The sequence below is a fragment of the Geotrypetes seraphini genome, chromosome 10, assembly GCF_902459505.1.
Source record: "Geotrypetes seraphini chromosome 10, aGeoSer1.1, whole genome shotgun sequence".
NCBI classification, from domain to species: Eukaryota; Metazoa; Chordata; class Amphibia; order Gymnophiona; family Dermophiidae; genus Geotrypetes; species Geotrypetes seraphini.
In genome coordinates, this window is record NC_047093.1 from 49,606,658 (window position 1) to 49,621,444 (window position 14,787).

The 14,787-nt window shown below is 47.9% G+C and overlaps 2 protein-coding genes across 3 annotated transcripts in view; one reads left to right on the forward strand and one right to left on the reverse strand.

Moving 5' to 3' along the window:
- Positions 1-3,968: 3,968 nt before the first annotated feature.
- On the reverse strand, positions 3,969-6,020 carry C10H9orf16 (chromosome 10 C9orf16 homolog). Its single transcript, XM_033960593.1, has 2 exons — positions 5,793-6,020; positions 3,969-5,642 (listed from the first exon to the last, which is right to left on the reverse strand). The coding sequence occupies exons 1-2, from the start codon at positions 5,845-5,847 to the stop codon at positions 5,449-5,451; spliced, it is 249 nt and encodes an 82-aa protein (XP_033816484.1). The 5' UTR covers positions 5,848-6,020; the 3' UTR covers positions 3,969-5,448.
- The window catches only part of PTGES2 (prostaglandin E synthase 2), a 74,869-nt gene continuing 65,890 nt past the window's right edge, over positions 5,809-14,787 (forward strand). Inside the window, exon 1 of one of the 2 annotated variants that reach the window (XM_033960592.1) lies at positions 5,809-5,946. Coding sequence is in view for 1 of the 2 variants with exons in the window: in XM_033960591.1 (XP_033816482.1) it covers positions 6,033-6,275 (243 nt within the window). In the remaining variant the exon portion in view is untranslated. Of the gene's footprint in view, positions 5,947-5,976; positions 6,276-14,787 lie in introns of those variants that run through there. The other variant, XM_033960591.1, reaches the window with a different exon arrangement.

The window sequence follows — 14,787 nt, forward strand, 5'->3', positions numbered from 1 at the left end:
GGAGTCTTTTTTAAAAAAGAACCAATCCTGCCAAAGTTTATGCCACCATCCTTCCTGGCCGAGAGGGCAGGACCATGGACAAGTTTGGTTGTCGGCTGTATCAAAATTTGATGATGACAAACCGAATTTTGAACTATAACTTTGTCTTTACTTCTTATCTGAAGCATTTGGTCAACGCCATGCCTGATTTTTTTCAAGTATATTCCTCATCATCGACTTCCAGAGTTTTAACACATGCATCACACTCTGGGTCAACTTCATATGCATATGGTTCAAGCTGCATATGATGCGTTTGAAATGTCCTCTAGAGTCACTGTGTTCTCTGTAGCGATGCACCGTATGGCCTGGCTCCGCACTGTAGATATGGAACCGAATCTACAAGATCGACTGGCCAACATCCCATGCCAGGGCAATGAGTTGTTTGATGACTATTGAGACAGCTACAAAGCGCTTATCTGAGCATGAGAAGTTGTTTGCTTCCATAATCAGGCCAAAGCCAAAGTCTTCCACCGCTAAGGCCTTCTCCATCTTACCAGAGGCATTTTCCTCAAAAGCCAGCAAGGCCGCTTCCTAAGAAACAGCAGCGGCAGCAAAAACCTCAGACCCCTGCTGCACCCAAGGCCTCTCAGTCTTTTTGACCATCTAACACAGAACATAACCTCAATTGTTCTGCCTCTGTCCTCTCCTCTCCCCATTGGTGGTTGTCTCCATCATTTTTACCAACGATGGAAACTAATTACATCCGACCTCTGGGTCCTCACAATGATCAGGGAGGGTTATTCTATTCACTTCCTTTAGGTTCCACCAGATCTTCCCCCAAGGGAGTATCCTTCCAATCTGTCACAGAACACCCTTCTTCAGGAAGTTCAAGCTCTGCTTCATCTCCGTGCCATCGAGGAAGTTCCTCTGGAACAGCAGAGCACGGGGTTTTACTCCCGTTACTTCCTTGTCCCAAAGAAGACGGGGGATCTGCGACCTATTTTGTATCTCAGAGTTCTCAACAAATTTCTTGTCGGAGAAAAATTTTGGATGCTGTCTCTAGCATCCTTGTATCCCCTTCTGGATTACGATGATTGGTTATGCTCTCTGGATCTCAAAGAGGCTTACACTCACATTCCCATTCATCCAGCTTCTCACAAATTTCTCAGATTTCGGGTGAGAAATCACCATTTTCAATACAGAGTGCTACCCTTCAGCCTGACATCATCTCCCAGAGTGTTCAACAAGTGCCTAGTAGTAGTAGTAGTAGCAGCAGCTCTGCACAACCATGGTCTTCAGGTTTTCCCGTACCTGGACAACTGGCTCATCAAAGATGCAACATCTCAGGGGGTTATTGTAGCAACCCAATGGACTATTTGATTCCTCCAAAGTTTGGGGTTCAAAATCAACTTTCCAAAATCCCAACTACAGCCCTCTCAGACTCTACAGTTCATTGGAGCTGTACTGGATACTTTGCAACTCAGAGCATTCCGTCCTCAACGTCAGGATGCTCTCATTCAAGTTTGTCAAAAATGTTCATCCCTCACTTCACTCTCAGCAAAACACATGATGGTTCTCCTAAGTCACTTGGCCTCTACAGTTCATTTGACTCCTTTTGCCAGACTTCACCTCAGAATCCCTCAGTGGACCCTGGAATCTCAGTGGGCGCAGGCTTTCGACCCACTCTCTCAACACATTACAGTGACTCCTTCGTTGAGACAGTCTCTCCACTGGTAGATGCTCTCTTCCAATCTCTCCAGAGGTTTGCTTTTTCAAAAGCTGCTTCATCAGAAGGTCCTCACGACAGATTCCTCGATCTACGCTTGAGGGGATGATCTTGATGGTCTCAGTACTCAAGGGCATTGGTCCAGCACAGATCGTCGGTGTCACATAAATCTGTTGGAACTCAGAGCAATATTCAATGCTCTCAAAGCTTTTCAACATCTTCTTCACGATCAAGTAGTCCTCGTTCATACAATCAAGTCGCCATGTACTATGTCAACAAGCAGGGAGGAACAGGATCTCTTCCCCTTTGCCAGGAGGCTCAGAAGATTTGGAATCTGGCAATTCTTCACAATATCTTTCTAAAAGCCATCTATATTCAAGGAGAGAAAAACTTTTTAGCTGACAAATTGAGTCATCTTCTACAGCCTCACGAATGGACACTCAATTCATCACCTCTTTATCACATTTTTTCTCAGTGGGGAACTCCTCAAATAGATCTCTTTGTGTCTCGCCACAACAACAAGCTGCCTCAGTTTTGCTCCAGGATATACTCTTCTCATCGCGAGGAAGATGCTTTTCTTCTGGAATGGACAAACCAGTTTCTGAATGCATTTTCTCCATTTCCTTTCATTCTCAAGACACTTGTCAAACTCAAACAACATGCTACCATGATTCTCATAGCTCCTCGGAGGTCCAGACAACCTTGGTTCTCCCTTCTGCTTCAACTCAGCAGCAGGGAGCCACTAGTTCTACCAGTTTTTCCATCTTTGCTTAGATAGTCAAGGGTCTCTGCACCTGACAGCTTGGTACCTTTCAACGTAACTGTCAATTTCCAATTCTCTCAATCTATCAAGGACATTCTAGAGGCTTCCAGGAAGCCTACTACTAGGCAATGTTACAACCAGAAATGGACTAGGTTTTCTGCTTGGTGTACCCTTCATCATAAGGAGCCTCAATCTACCTCCTTGTTTTCAGTTCTGGATTACCTGTTGCATTTATCTCAATCAGGTCTCAAATCAACATCCATTAGAGTTCATCTCAGTGCAATTGCTGCTTTCCATCAGCCCTTGGATGGGAAACCTTTATCTGTTCATCCTATGGTTTCCAGATTTATGAAAGGACTTTTCAATGTCAAGCCACCTCTCAAACCACCTCCCATGGTTCTTGCTCAGTTGATGAAGCCTCCATTTGAACCAATGTCTACGACTCATCTGAAATATCTCACTTGGAAAGTGGTCTTCCTTATTGCTCTCACGTCTGCTCGCAGAGTCAGTGAGCTACAAGCTTTAGTAGTGGACCCACCTTTCACAGTATTCCATCATGACAAGGTGTCTCCTTCGATCCAAATAAGTTGGGACATCCTGTTTCCAAGAGAACCATCTCCAACTGGTTGGCTGCTTGCATCTCTTTCTGCTATGCTCAGGCTGGACTGCATCTAGAGGGTCGAGTCATAGCCTATAAAGTTAGAGCCATGGCGGCATCTGTAGCTTTCCTTAGATCTACTCCTATTAAGGAAATCTGCAAAGCTGCCACTTGGACCTCGGTTCATACTTTCATTATTGTCTGAATTCTTTTTCCAGACGGGATGGCCACTTTGGCCAGGCAGTATTACAAAATTTATTCTCCTGAATTGCCAACACTCCCACCATCCCATTCTGGTTAGCTTGGAGGTCACCCATATGTTGAGAATATGCTGCCTGCTTGTCCTGGGATAAAGCACAGTTACTTACCGTAACAGGTGTTATCCAGGGACAGCAGGCAGATATTCTCACAACCCACCCACCTCCCCTGGTTGGCTTCTTAGCTAGCTATCTGAACTGAGGAGATGCACGCCCTACGTCAGGTAGGAAGGCACTCGCAAACTTTCTAAAAGTTCTTCAAGCAAGTTTGCTTGTGAAGCTGTCCGCATCAGGGCTCCATGGATGATGTCACCCATATGTTGAGAATATCTGCCTGCTGTCCCTGGATACTGTTACGGTAAGTAACTGTGCTTTATAGTTTATAAATCTTTCCTTTTTGGCTAAGTCTTAATAATAATATTGTAATTTATAGCTAGAGAGACATATGATCAAGAAACTGTTTTATTTTACTTTTGTGATTATGATAAACATACTGAAGGCCTCAAAATAGTACCTGGCGGGCTGCGAGTTTGAGACCACTGTTATGTTATGTTAGAAATTAGAAAAAGTGAAATACTGTATGCCATCTACTGCGCTTAATGTGAAAATTGATATGCAGAAAGGAGCATTATTATAGATAAGGAATTAATATAGAGCAATGTAACATTTTAATTATAGAATGCAAATAGTTAAATACATTATGACACAGGAAAAGCGTACAAAGAAATTGTTTATGCAGTATTCTAGTGTTCTATTCCCGGAAAGAACAGGGCACAGTGTGACCAACTTTGCCGTTGTGTTCTAAAATATGTTAATTATCAAAATGATGTCAGATAAGGTATAAATGTTTAAACTTTAGAGCTTTCCTTGGGAAAGGTAGGAGGTCCAAAGGCATATTTTTCTCCAGACATAAATGCTGTCCCTTATCCATTACCATGTTTAATTAATAAACCTGAATACAGCCTTTGTGTCTGACTTATTTGAAATTGCAGATTGGGAACCTTCCCCTGTTTTGAGAGAAGGGACTCATTCTGGGAAATTCTGCCTCCCATGTTCAGGTATCTCTTGTAGTGGTGTCATGATTGTTGCAGTTCAAGTCTTGCTGGGTCTTGGTAGGTAGAAGTGATGGTTCAGCCATCATGCTGTGAGATCTGCAGTTTCTTAATATAGTGAGTCCTCAAAAAAGTCAAATTTGTGACCAATGGACTTTCCTGCCTCATGTACATCAAACCCCAGCCAGTTAGATTTTAGAACCCACTTTAAAGGCAAACTGCAGACCTCATCGCAGACCCTGAAGAAAGCCACAGTATGATGGATGAATATTACTTCTACCTACCCAGACATGGTAACAATCAATTACTAAAACCTGACTCCCTACCAGTCTTTTGCTTGCTGTACAGACCTCCCTCCCTCTGCACTTCACAAATGCTTTTGCTTACTCATACCTGCCCCCCTCCCTCACCTCTCCTCAACTGCTACTTATTTCCCTCACCTTGCAGGCTGCCTTTGTATGCTTCCTTGCACTTGCTGTGATTCAGGTGTAAGCTTGATCTGTGCAAGACGCCTAAGCTTCCTGCACTGCATGGCTCAATATTACTGAGAGATCTAAATTGCAATGCAGAAGCAAGGGTTAGTGTTATATTAAAATTGCAATGCAGAAGCAAGGGTTAGTGTTATATTAAAAAAAAATACATAGTTGGGGAGGGGGCAATAAATCCTGGCAATCAGTGATTAATTTCTTGGCACTATGGTACCTGGCCGTTGTTGGATCTGCACTAAGGCTAACAATCCCTAGCCGACAGGCTGGTGCAGAAGATTATCTTAGAATAAGACAGATTGATATCTAAAATGGAACTGTAGGAAAAACCTGGGATCAACATCCTAATTTTTATTGAAGCTGGGTCAGTAAGTATTGTGCTTTTTTCCCCCTTAAAATACAAGCAAGTATACAATTTAGGATAGCTAAAGTATCTCTCTACTATGATTTAATCTTTACAAAAATGAAGTCGCTGCGCTAGGTACTGGTTAAAAAGCAAGAGTCGTGTCTTGTGGTGGTGTGGTCAAAATACATTACACAAAATCAATGCCAGCTTTGATCGGCGGTGGTTTTCATAGAAGGGAACTATCATATAGTCTCTGTGCCTATCGCCGCTACTGCTGTAGCTTGCGCCTTGGTGACTTGCTGTTGGAACTCGAGGCGAGCCTGCCTATTGGACTCGAGCAATTCCTTCAGCTGGGCGTGTAAGTGGTCATTCTTTTCCTCCAGATGATCCAACCATGAATTGATTTGATCCAGCATGGAATTTACTGCTGTATATTCTGGGGAGGGGGAAAGACAAAACGTCCAAACGCAAATCAGAAATGTTTCAAAACATTTCCCTCACCACTAGATTTCTTTAGACTCATTTAGAAAATTGTGGACTAAGGCAAGGTCACGACTAGTTTCTGCACAAAAAACATCCACCGTACCTTCCTCGTCTCCGGCATCCGCCAGGACGTGCAGATCGCCGTTCGGTCCCGACATGAAGGCGCTTCTGCGGACAGCTAGAGGTCACGTGGCGATCAAACGTGATTGGAAAGGCTAGCGGAAACGACGAAAGGCTCGGCTTGAGGGGCGGATGTGGTAATGTATACTTTTTTTTTTAACCGTGACCTCCCGAGGACAGCCCCCTTGGAAAAGCCTGGCCCCCCGACCGGTTGTACTGTGGAATGGCTTCGAGTTGGGCCGGCCTGAGACGGCTTGTGTGGAGACTTGTCAGGGAGGGTAGCGTTAGTCGCGTGGGACTTCCTGAGGCGAGCTTTGGGCGACGCTGTGCGTATGGCAGGGCGGGAAAGGGAAGTCGCGGGCGGCAGTCGTTCGCCTTTACTCTGGGGGGCACCTTCGGCCTTTACCAGGCGCTCAGGTTTTACTTAAGGAGCCAGGGACACAGTGCGGAGTGCGAAGCGAGCAAGGTAAAAAGGCTATTGGAAGCTTTGATGCCGCTTTCAAAGCCTTTCTGTTTTGTGTTCAAAACTGGTTCAATTGGAATTTTTTTTTTTGGTTTATAGTTTTTAAAACGCATTATGCTGGAGGAGGAGTAGCTTAGTGATTGGAGCAGTAGGCTGATAACTAGAGAAATCTGTGCTCTCGCGTTTGTAAGCTCTCTGGTGGTAGAGATGTATCGTAACCTGCGCACACGATTGTAATGCTGTAAATCTCTAGTCCACGGTATCTGTGCGGGAAGGGGTAAAACAAGGAATGAGGGGCTAAAACGCGGACCTGCAGGCATGAAATCTGAAACCTCAGCTGTCAAGAAATGAAGATTTTTAAGGACGTGCGGTAAAGATCCATGAGGTCCGCGTTTTACCCCTTCCCTATTTGTGCTATTCTGATTTATATAGCTAAGAAGAACAGTGTTTGTTTTAAAAAGGGAAGTAAAAACTTGCATTTTCTAATGCGTTCCTTATTTTTAGTGAGATATATTTCACTCTGATGCCTTTCTGGAATTTTCAAATCGTATGCTTACACTTGGTTACTTGGCTTAACTTGGTTTTATTCCGAGATTTTTCTCGTGCGCTTATCACAAGTGAGAGGATGTGAATTCTATTGCCTAGAATCTGGTACAGTACAGTGTGAACGCTTCTGCTGTAACTCCTGAATTTGGGCTGAGATCACCAACTCAGAAAATTAAAGAATGCATACTATAAATCAATTTCTAGTGCTACAGGAGTATCAGTCTCCTTTACTTCAGCTCCTCCTTTTCTCAAGCTGTGCTGTGCTATATTTTCTCAGTCTTGCTCTCTACAGTGAATTTGTAGGAACTTTTATGTTCTGCTCATGTTTTCCTTTATTTTTCTGGGTTTTTTGCCAAGAGGCTCTCGGTTCCCCCGAGATATATCTCGCTGTGAGAACGTACTTTTCATGGTAGAGGTCTGTAGCACAGGAACATGCTTTGCATGATTCCTGTGTGGCAAGCTTGCATTAACAGTCTAGACTAGGCTCAGGGACCATTCCCTTGGGAGCAGACTCGCCCCCGGTTTTGTCCACAGTGAGCTTGCGTGCAGGCTGTGTGACTTCTGTGGCAATTTTGTACTAGAATCAGGACCAACTGCATCCCCCCTCCCCCCCACATCGTGAAAGCTCTGGTCCCTTGGGGAGACTGGACTTCATTCTAAGAAACAAGCAGATTTTCCTTTGTCAGGCTTGTCTGAGGCAGAAATCTTCTCATAACTTTGACTAGAGGGTCACTGTTAGCAGCATCCAGTATGGCACAGTGCGTAAGGCTGTTACAGCCTATCGGAAAATCAGGAGGGGCCTTAAAAGTTAATTTTAAAGGCTTCTGAGGCTAGGGACAGGGTCTCAATCTCCATGGGCCATTTTAGGCGCTAAAATCATTATTGCAGAGGCCATCTTGGCTTTCCCAATTTTTTTTTAACAGTCTCTTATCTGCCTTAAAAGCCCTTGTTTTTTGTTGGTTTTTTTTTTTTTTAAAGAGCATAGATGGACTCCTAAGGTGGCAAATCCTTTGGATTCATGCCAGATTTGCAGCGGATGCCTGTCCTGGCAGGGTGGGGGGGGGGGGGTTGGGTCAGGTCATTGTTCCTACATTCCTTCATCCAGATCAGAAACAACAATAAGGGCAGACAGTCTGGAGTCACTATGGGTTAAACTAACAGGAGGGGAAGGAGCTGACATCAAATTGGGACTTTACTATCGTCCACCAGGACAGCCAGAAGCAAACGACCTGGACCTGGAGGCCGAACTGAGGCAAGTGTGCAAAAGTGGAAGGGTGGTGGTTATGGGGGATTTCAACTATCCGGGAATAGATTGGGACATTGGGCACTCAAATTGCACGAGAGAAACTAAATTCATAGAGGTGATAAGAGACTGTTTCATGAAGCAGCTGGTCACAGAACCAACGCGAGGGGATGCCACTCTGGACCTAATCCTCAACGGGCTAGAAGGACCCGCAAAGGAAGTGGTGGTACTAGCACCGTTAGGGAACAGCGATCACAACATGTTCCCATGTTTAATTTGTACTGGATCATCAAAGGTGAAAAGAACCACAACGGCAGCACTCAACTTCAGAAAAGGAAACTACAAAGACATGAGGAAAATGGTAGGAAAAAAGCTCAGCAACAACTCAGGGAAGATGAAGACCGTAAAGGAAGCCTGGACACTGCTTAAAGGCACAGTGCTCGAGGCACAAGACCTGTGCGTCCCAAGGTTCAGGAAAGGGTGCAAAAAAAATCGAACTAGAAACCCAGCATGGATAACAACTGCAGTTAATAAGGCGATAAGCGACAAGAAATCATCCTTCAAGAAATGGAAAAAGGAACCAACAAAGGAGAACCAGGAAGAGCACAAAAGGCACCAGAAAGAATGCCATCGAGAGGTCAGGAAAGCAAAGAGAGAATATGAGGAAAGACTGGCAGGAGAAGCAAGAAACTTCAAACCCTTCTTCAGGTATGTGAAAGGGAAACAACCAGCCAGAGAGGAAGTGGGACCACTGGACGATGGAGACAGGAAAGGAGCGATAAAGGAGGAAAAAGAGATAGCTGACAGGTTAAACAAATTCTTCTCGTCAGTCTTCACCAGAGAGGACACATCCAATATCCCAGAACCCGAGGTGATTATAAACGGGGAACACGACGAAAAGCTGGTACAACTAGAGGTAAGCAAAGAGGATGTCCTCAGGCAGATAGATAGACTGAAGAGCGACAAATCACCAGGCCCGGACGGCATCCACCCAAGGGTACTAAAAGAACTGAGAAACGAAATAGCAGAGACACTTCGCCAAATATGTAACCTCTCCCTAAAAACTGGGGAGATCCCAGAGGACTGGAAAATAGCAAATGTCACGCCCATCTTTAAGAAGGGATCAAGGGGTGACCCGGGAAACTACAGGCCTGTGAGCTTGACCTCGGTTCCGGGAAAGATGATGGAAGCAATGGTAAAGGACACAATCTGCGAACACATAAAAAAAAATGGACAACTGAAGGCGAGCCAGCATGGCTTCTGCAAGGGAAGGTCGTGCCTCACAAACTTGCTGTACTTCTTCGAGGGAATAAACAGCCAGATGGATAAGGGGGAATCCATAGATATCATTTACCTTGACTTCCAAAAAGCCTTCGACAAGGTACCTCACGAACGGCTACTAAAAAAGCTGTGGAACCACGGGGTGCAAGGGGATATCTACCGATGGATCAAACACTGGTTGGCAGGCAGGAAACAGAGGGTTGGAGTAAAGGGCCAATACTCAGACTGGCAATGGGTCACGAGCGGAGTTCCACAGGGGTCGGTGCTGGGACCTCTATTGTTCAATATATTTATTGACGATCTGGAGAGGGGGACAAAATGTGAGGTTATCAAATTTGCTGATGACACCAAACTCTGCAGCAGGGTTAGGAACACGGAAGACTGTGAAAACCTGCAAAGGGACCTAACGAGACTGGAAGACTGGGCAAATAAGTGGCAAATGAGTTTTAACGTAGAGAAATGCAAAGTCATGCATGTAGGGAAAAAGAACCCGATGTTCAGCTACAAAATGGGGGGAACACGGCTAGGGGTGAGTAACCTTGAAAGGGATCTGGGGGTGATGGTTGACACATCACTGAAACCATCGGCGCAATGTGCGACAGCCTCAAAGAAAGCAAACAGAATGCTGGGCATCATCAAAAAGGGTATCACAACCAGGACGAAGGAAGTCATCATGCCGCTGTATCGCGCAATGGTGCGCCCGCACCTGGAGTACTGTGTTCAATACTGGTCGCCGTACCTCAAAAAGGACATGGCGGTACTCGAGGGAGTGCAGAGGAGGGCGACTAAACTGATAAAAGGTATGGAAAATTTCTCTTACGCTGACAGGTTAAAAACGCTGGGGCTGTTCTCTCTGGAGAAGAGGAGACTTAGAGGGGACATGATAGAAACCTTCAAAATCCTAAAGGGCATAGAGAAAGTGAATAAGAACAGATTCTTCAAACTGTGGGGAGCCACAAGCACTAGGGGTCACTCGGAGAAATTGAAAGGGGACAGGTTTAGAACAAATGCTAGGAAGTTCTTTTTTACCCAGAGGGTGGTGGACACATGGAACAAGCTTCCGGAGGAGGTGATAAGCTAGAACTCTGTACAGGGGTTCAAGGAAGGTTTGGATAGGTTCCTGGAGGATAAGGGGATAGAGGGGTACAGATAGAACTTGAGGTAGGTTATAGAAGTGGTCAGTAACCACTTCACAGGTCGCGGACCTGATGGGCCGCCGCGGGAGCGGACCGCTGGGCAGGATGGACCTCTGGTCTGACCCAGTGGAGGCAACTTCTTATGTTCTTATGTTCTTGCAGTGCAGCACATGGGGGGGGAGAGAGCTTCAGGCTTCATCCCTCCTCATGTCTCGGGGGGAGCCATAAATTCTATCTGGAGCCAGTGCTGAGGGCAACCAACATTCAATCTCATGGCAGCCAGCAAAAAGAAGGCCATTCGGTTCTTCATTCGAAGATAAAAGCCAGAAAGTGATGGCTTGGACCTCTGGTTCAGGCCTGGCCTCCAGCAGAACTTCTGTATGTGTTTCCCCTGTGGCCGATGATAGGAAGAGTCCTCTAAAGCAGTGGTTCCCAACCCTGTCCTGAGGGACCACCAGGCCAATCGGGTTTTCAGGCTAGCCCTAATGAATATGCATGAGAGAGATTTGCATATAATGGACATGACAGGCATGCAAATCTGCTCCATGCATATTCATTAGGGCTAGCCTGAAAACCTGATTGGCCTGGTGGTCCTCCAGGACAGGTTTGGGAACCACTGCTCTAAAGGATAAGGACCCACAAGGGGCAATAATTCTGGTTGCTTTGGACTGGCTGAGAAGGCCATAGTACACAGCTCTGGTGTGTCTGCAGAAGGGCAAAGGGACTTGGGCTTCCCTGTCATATGGGATTCGTTTCCCAAGACCCAGTTCTCCTGGAAGATCCAGACTGCTTGATCGTATAGCTTGGCTCTTGAGCACGAAGCCTTAGTGTACAAAGGTTATTAGGACTTGGTGATAACAACCTGCTATGATCTAAGAAGCAGTCCACTTTGGTAGCCTATACGAAGGCTTGGAAGTGTTTTCATAGCTGGGTCCATTAGACATATAGATCTGACTAAGGTTCCAATTGCCATGGTCTTAGCTTTCTTCCAGGAGGGGCTCAATAAAGGCCTTGCAGTGGATTCACTCAAGGTACAGATAGTGGGTCTTTCCTGCTTTAAGAGGGCAGACCAAACAGTGAACTTTTGTTTTTCATCCAGATGAGTCCAGATTTGTAAAGGGAGCATTGCATCTTTTCCCCTCTGTGCACCAGCCCTTTCCATAGCAAAGCAGCAGATGAATCCAGAGACTAGTGGGTATAGCTCACATCGACCAGCAGGTGGAGATAGAGAACTGATTAACAGTTGGCCTTAAAGCCTGGTGTTCCTTCTGTTGATTCAGTTTTGCTCTATCTCCCAGCAGGGATGGAGCTATCCTTCTAGCTCCTGGTCTCTGCCTGCTGCAGGATAGATTGAAGTGGTGTTCCTTTAGGATTCCTCTGTTGAGACTAGTTCTCTTTAGTAGGTGGGGGTGCCTGGCTGATTGGTGCCGGCTTTGGGAGGTACACCTGGGCCCTCCCAGGTCCCTGCTCCACCCTCCCCTCCGTTGGATAGAGGGGTTCCTTTCCAGGTGCAGGAGTGGCTGGCTTCTTCATTCCAGTTTAAAAAAAAAAAAAAAAAAGGAGGCCTTCCTGCTTGTACTGAGCTGTGCTGTGCTTCACTCGGCATGCAGTACATTTACCAATGATTGCCTGGCTTCGGGGGTAAGCGGCTGACCGGGTGAGTGTTTTATTTTCCTTCCTCGAGTGTGGTCGCGTTTCCCGGGTGCCGAGCGTCTTGGGGGGCGGAGTCGTCATTCGGCGGCGTTCGCCGCGTGTGTAAAAAAAAAAAAAAAAAAAAACCGCGTCGGAGCTTTTTTGTCAGGCCGAGGGGGGATGGCTGCAGAGGCTGGTCAGTTGTGTTCGCGCTGTGGGAAGCACCGAACACGGTCGGGTCCTTGCTCTGCCGGGTGCTTGGAAGCACCGGCAGACGACCCGTTTTTGGCGGCTTGTGAGGCGGCCATGTCCCGGGTGCGGGAGTCTTGCGCAATGTCCCCGCCGCTCGGAGTCGATGCAGGGTTACTGCAGGACTCGGCCACGGATGACAAGAGTGAGGCGGCGGGGGAAGAGGCGAGAGCGCTGGAGGCCGGCGCGGCCCCTCCCCTCGGCGCGGAGCAGGGCGGGGGAGTGCCTCTTAGCTGGGGTGCATTTTCGCCCGAATTTGTGATGTTGCTCCATCAGGCATTTAAATTACAGAGCTCGCAGCCTACCCAGCCGGGGCTGGGGGCCGGGCGGTCCCTTGCGGTACCCTCTACCGGGGGGGAGGGGACAGAGGCTAGACCCACTGCAGGGGCAGCAGGATCCCCGGGGCAGTCGCAGGGGGCTAAGAAGCGCAGGCTAGTGTCTGCGGAGGCGGTGGATATTTTGCCCAGATCACCTTTCTCCCTGCCTGAGTCGTTGGAGGAAGGGGAGCTATTGGATTGGGACACGGAGAGTATCCCGGGTAGGGAGGGGGATGACCCTACGGCTATCCGGTTGTTCCATAGAGAGGAGCTTTCTTCTTTTATTTCAAAGGCTTTGCAGAGTTTGAACATTGCTCAGGAAGATGCCAAGGGGTCCGGTAACCCACTGATGGCAGGTACACGTAGGCCGCCTAAGGCTTTTCCGGTCCATGAGGCCATGCAGGAGCTGATCTCGGCGCAATGGGAGGCGCCGGAGGCCAGTTTGCGGGTGGCAAGGGCCATGAGGCTCTTGTATCCGGTCGAACCGACCGAACTGGACAAGTTTAGGTTGCCTAGGGTGGATGCTCTGGTGGCAGCGGTGACTAAGAGAACTACCTTGCCGGTAGAAGGGGGCGTGACACTTAAGGATGCACAGGATAGAAAGATTGAAGCATCCCTAAAGATGTCCTTTGAAGTGGCGGCAGTTACCTTACAGGCCGCAATCTGCAGTTCTTACGCGGCGCGGGCTTGTCTGCAGTGGTCACAAGGGATGACCGATAATTTGCTGAAGTCTGGGGGTACTATCCCTTCGGAACTGGCTGATTTGGAGTCAGGCTTGGCTGATTTGGAGTCAGGCTTGGCTTATTTGGCGGACTCCTTGTATGATATTATTCGGGCGTCTGCGAAACAGATGTCTCTGTCTGTGGTTTCACGCAGGTCCTTGTGGCTCCGTCATTGGGCGGCCGATGCAGCGTCCAAGCTCCGGCTGGTGAGACTCCCGTTTAAAGGGGGTTTATTGTTTGGAGCGGAGTTGGATAAACTGGTAAAGGATTTTGGGGATACCAAAACGCAGCGTTTACCGGAGGACAGGGCTAGGCCCCCGGTAAGGGCCGCATCGTCTAGACCGCGTTTCCGGGATGTTAGGCGGGCCAGGGCTGGTAAACCTTTTTCCAGGTCTGCATCTGGCCCGTTCTCTGCTTCGAGACCTCGGTTTCAGCAGAGAAGTTCCTTTCGTACGGCGAGACCCTCTTCAGGGCAGTCAGCCCGTACCCCAGCCAGTCGCCCTCCACAATGACGGGGGCTTGGCTCCCTCCGCCCTGCCCTTAGGGGGTCGGCTTTCGGCATTGGTGGGTGTTGGACATTGTTCACGAAGGGTACAAATTAGAATTCGCCGCTCCCGTCGTAGATTCTTTCTTGGTGTCCCCGTGCCGTGGCGCGGCCAAGGGATCCGAGGTCCGCAGGACACTTCAGGGGCTGCTCGATCTGGGGGCGGTGGTACCGGTGCCCCCGGAAGAGGTAGGCCGCGGTATCTATTCCCTATACTTCATTGTACCAAAGAAGGGGGGGTCCTTCAGACCAGTGCTGGATCTCAAAGGGGTCAACAGATTCCTCAGCGTGCGCCATTTCCGAATGGAAACGGTGCGCTCGGTTATTGCGGCGGTAAGACCAGGAGAGTTCCTCACGTCTCTCGATCTCAAGGAGGCGTACCTCCATATTCCGATATGGCCTCCGCACCAGCGGTATCTGCGGTTTGCAATTCTGGGCCAACATTTTCAGTTTCGGGCAATACCCTTTGGCCTGGCGACGGCTCCCCGCACGTTTTCCAAAGTCATGGTGGTGGTAGCCGCTTTTCTACGCAAGGAAAGGATTCGGGTACACCCTTACTTGGACGATTGGTTGATCCGCGCCTCATCCCAGCAGGAGAGTTTGTCGGTGACGCAGAGAGTGATCTCTCTCCTTCAGTCGTTGGGGTGGATTGTCAACTTTCCCAAGAGTGTTTTGTCCCCATCGCAGTCTTTGGTGCATCTGGGGGTACGGTTCGATACGGCTCTGGGGAAGGTGTTTCTACCCCGAGATCGGGGGGAGAAATTGCAGGCTCAAATTCGCCTCCTTCTCGGGTCGCCCAGAACTCGAGTTTGGAATTATGTACAGGTGCTGGGCTCCATGGTGGC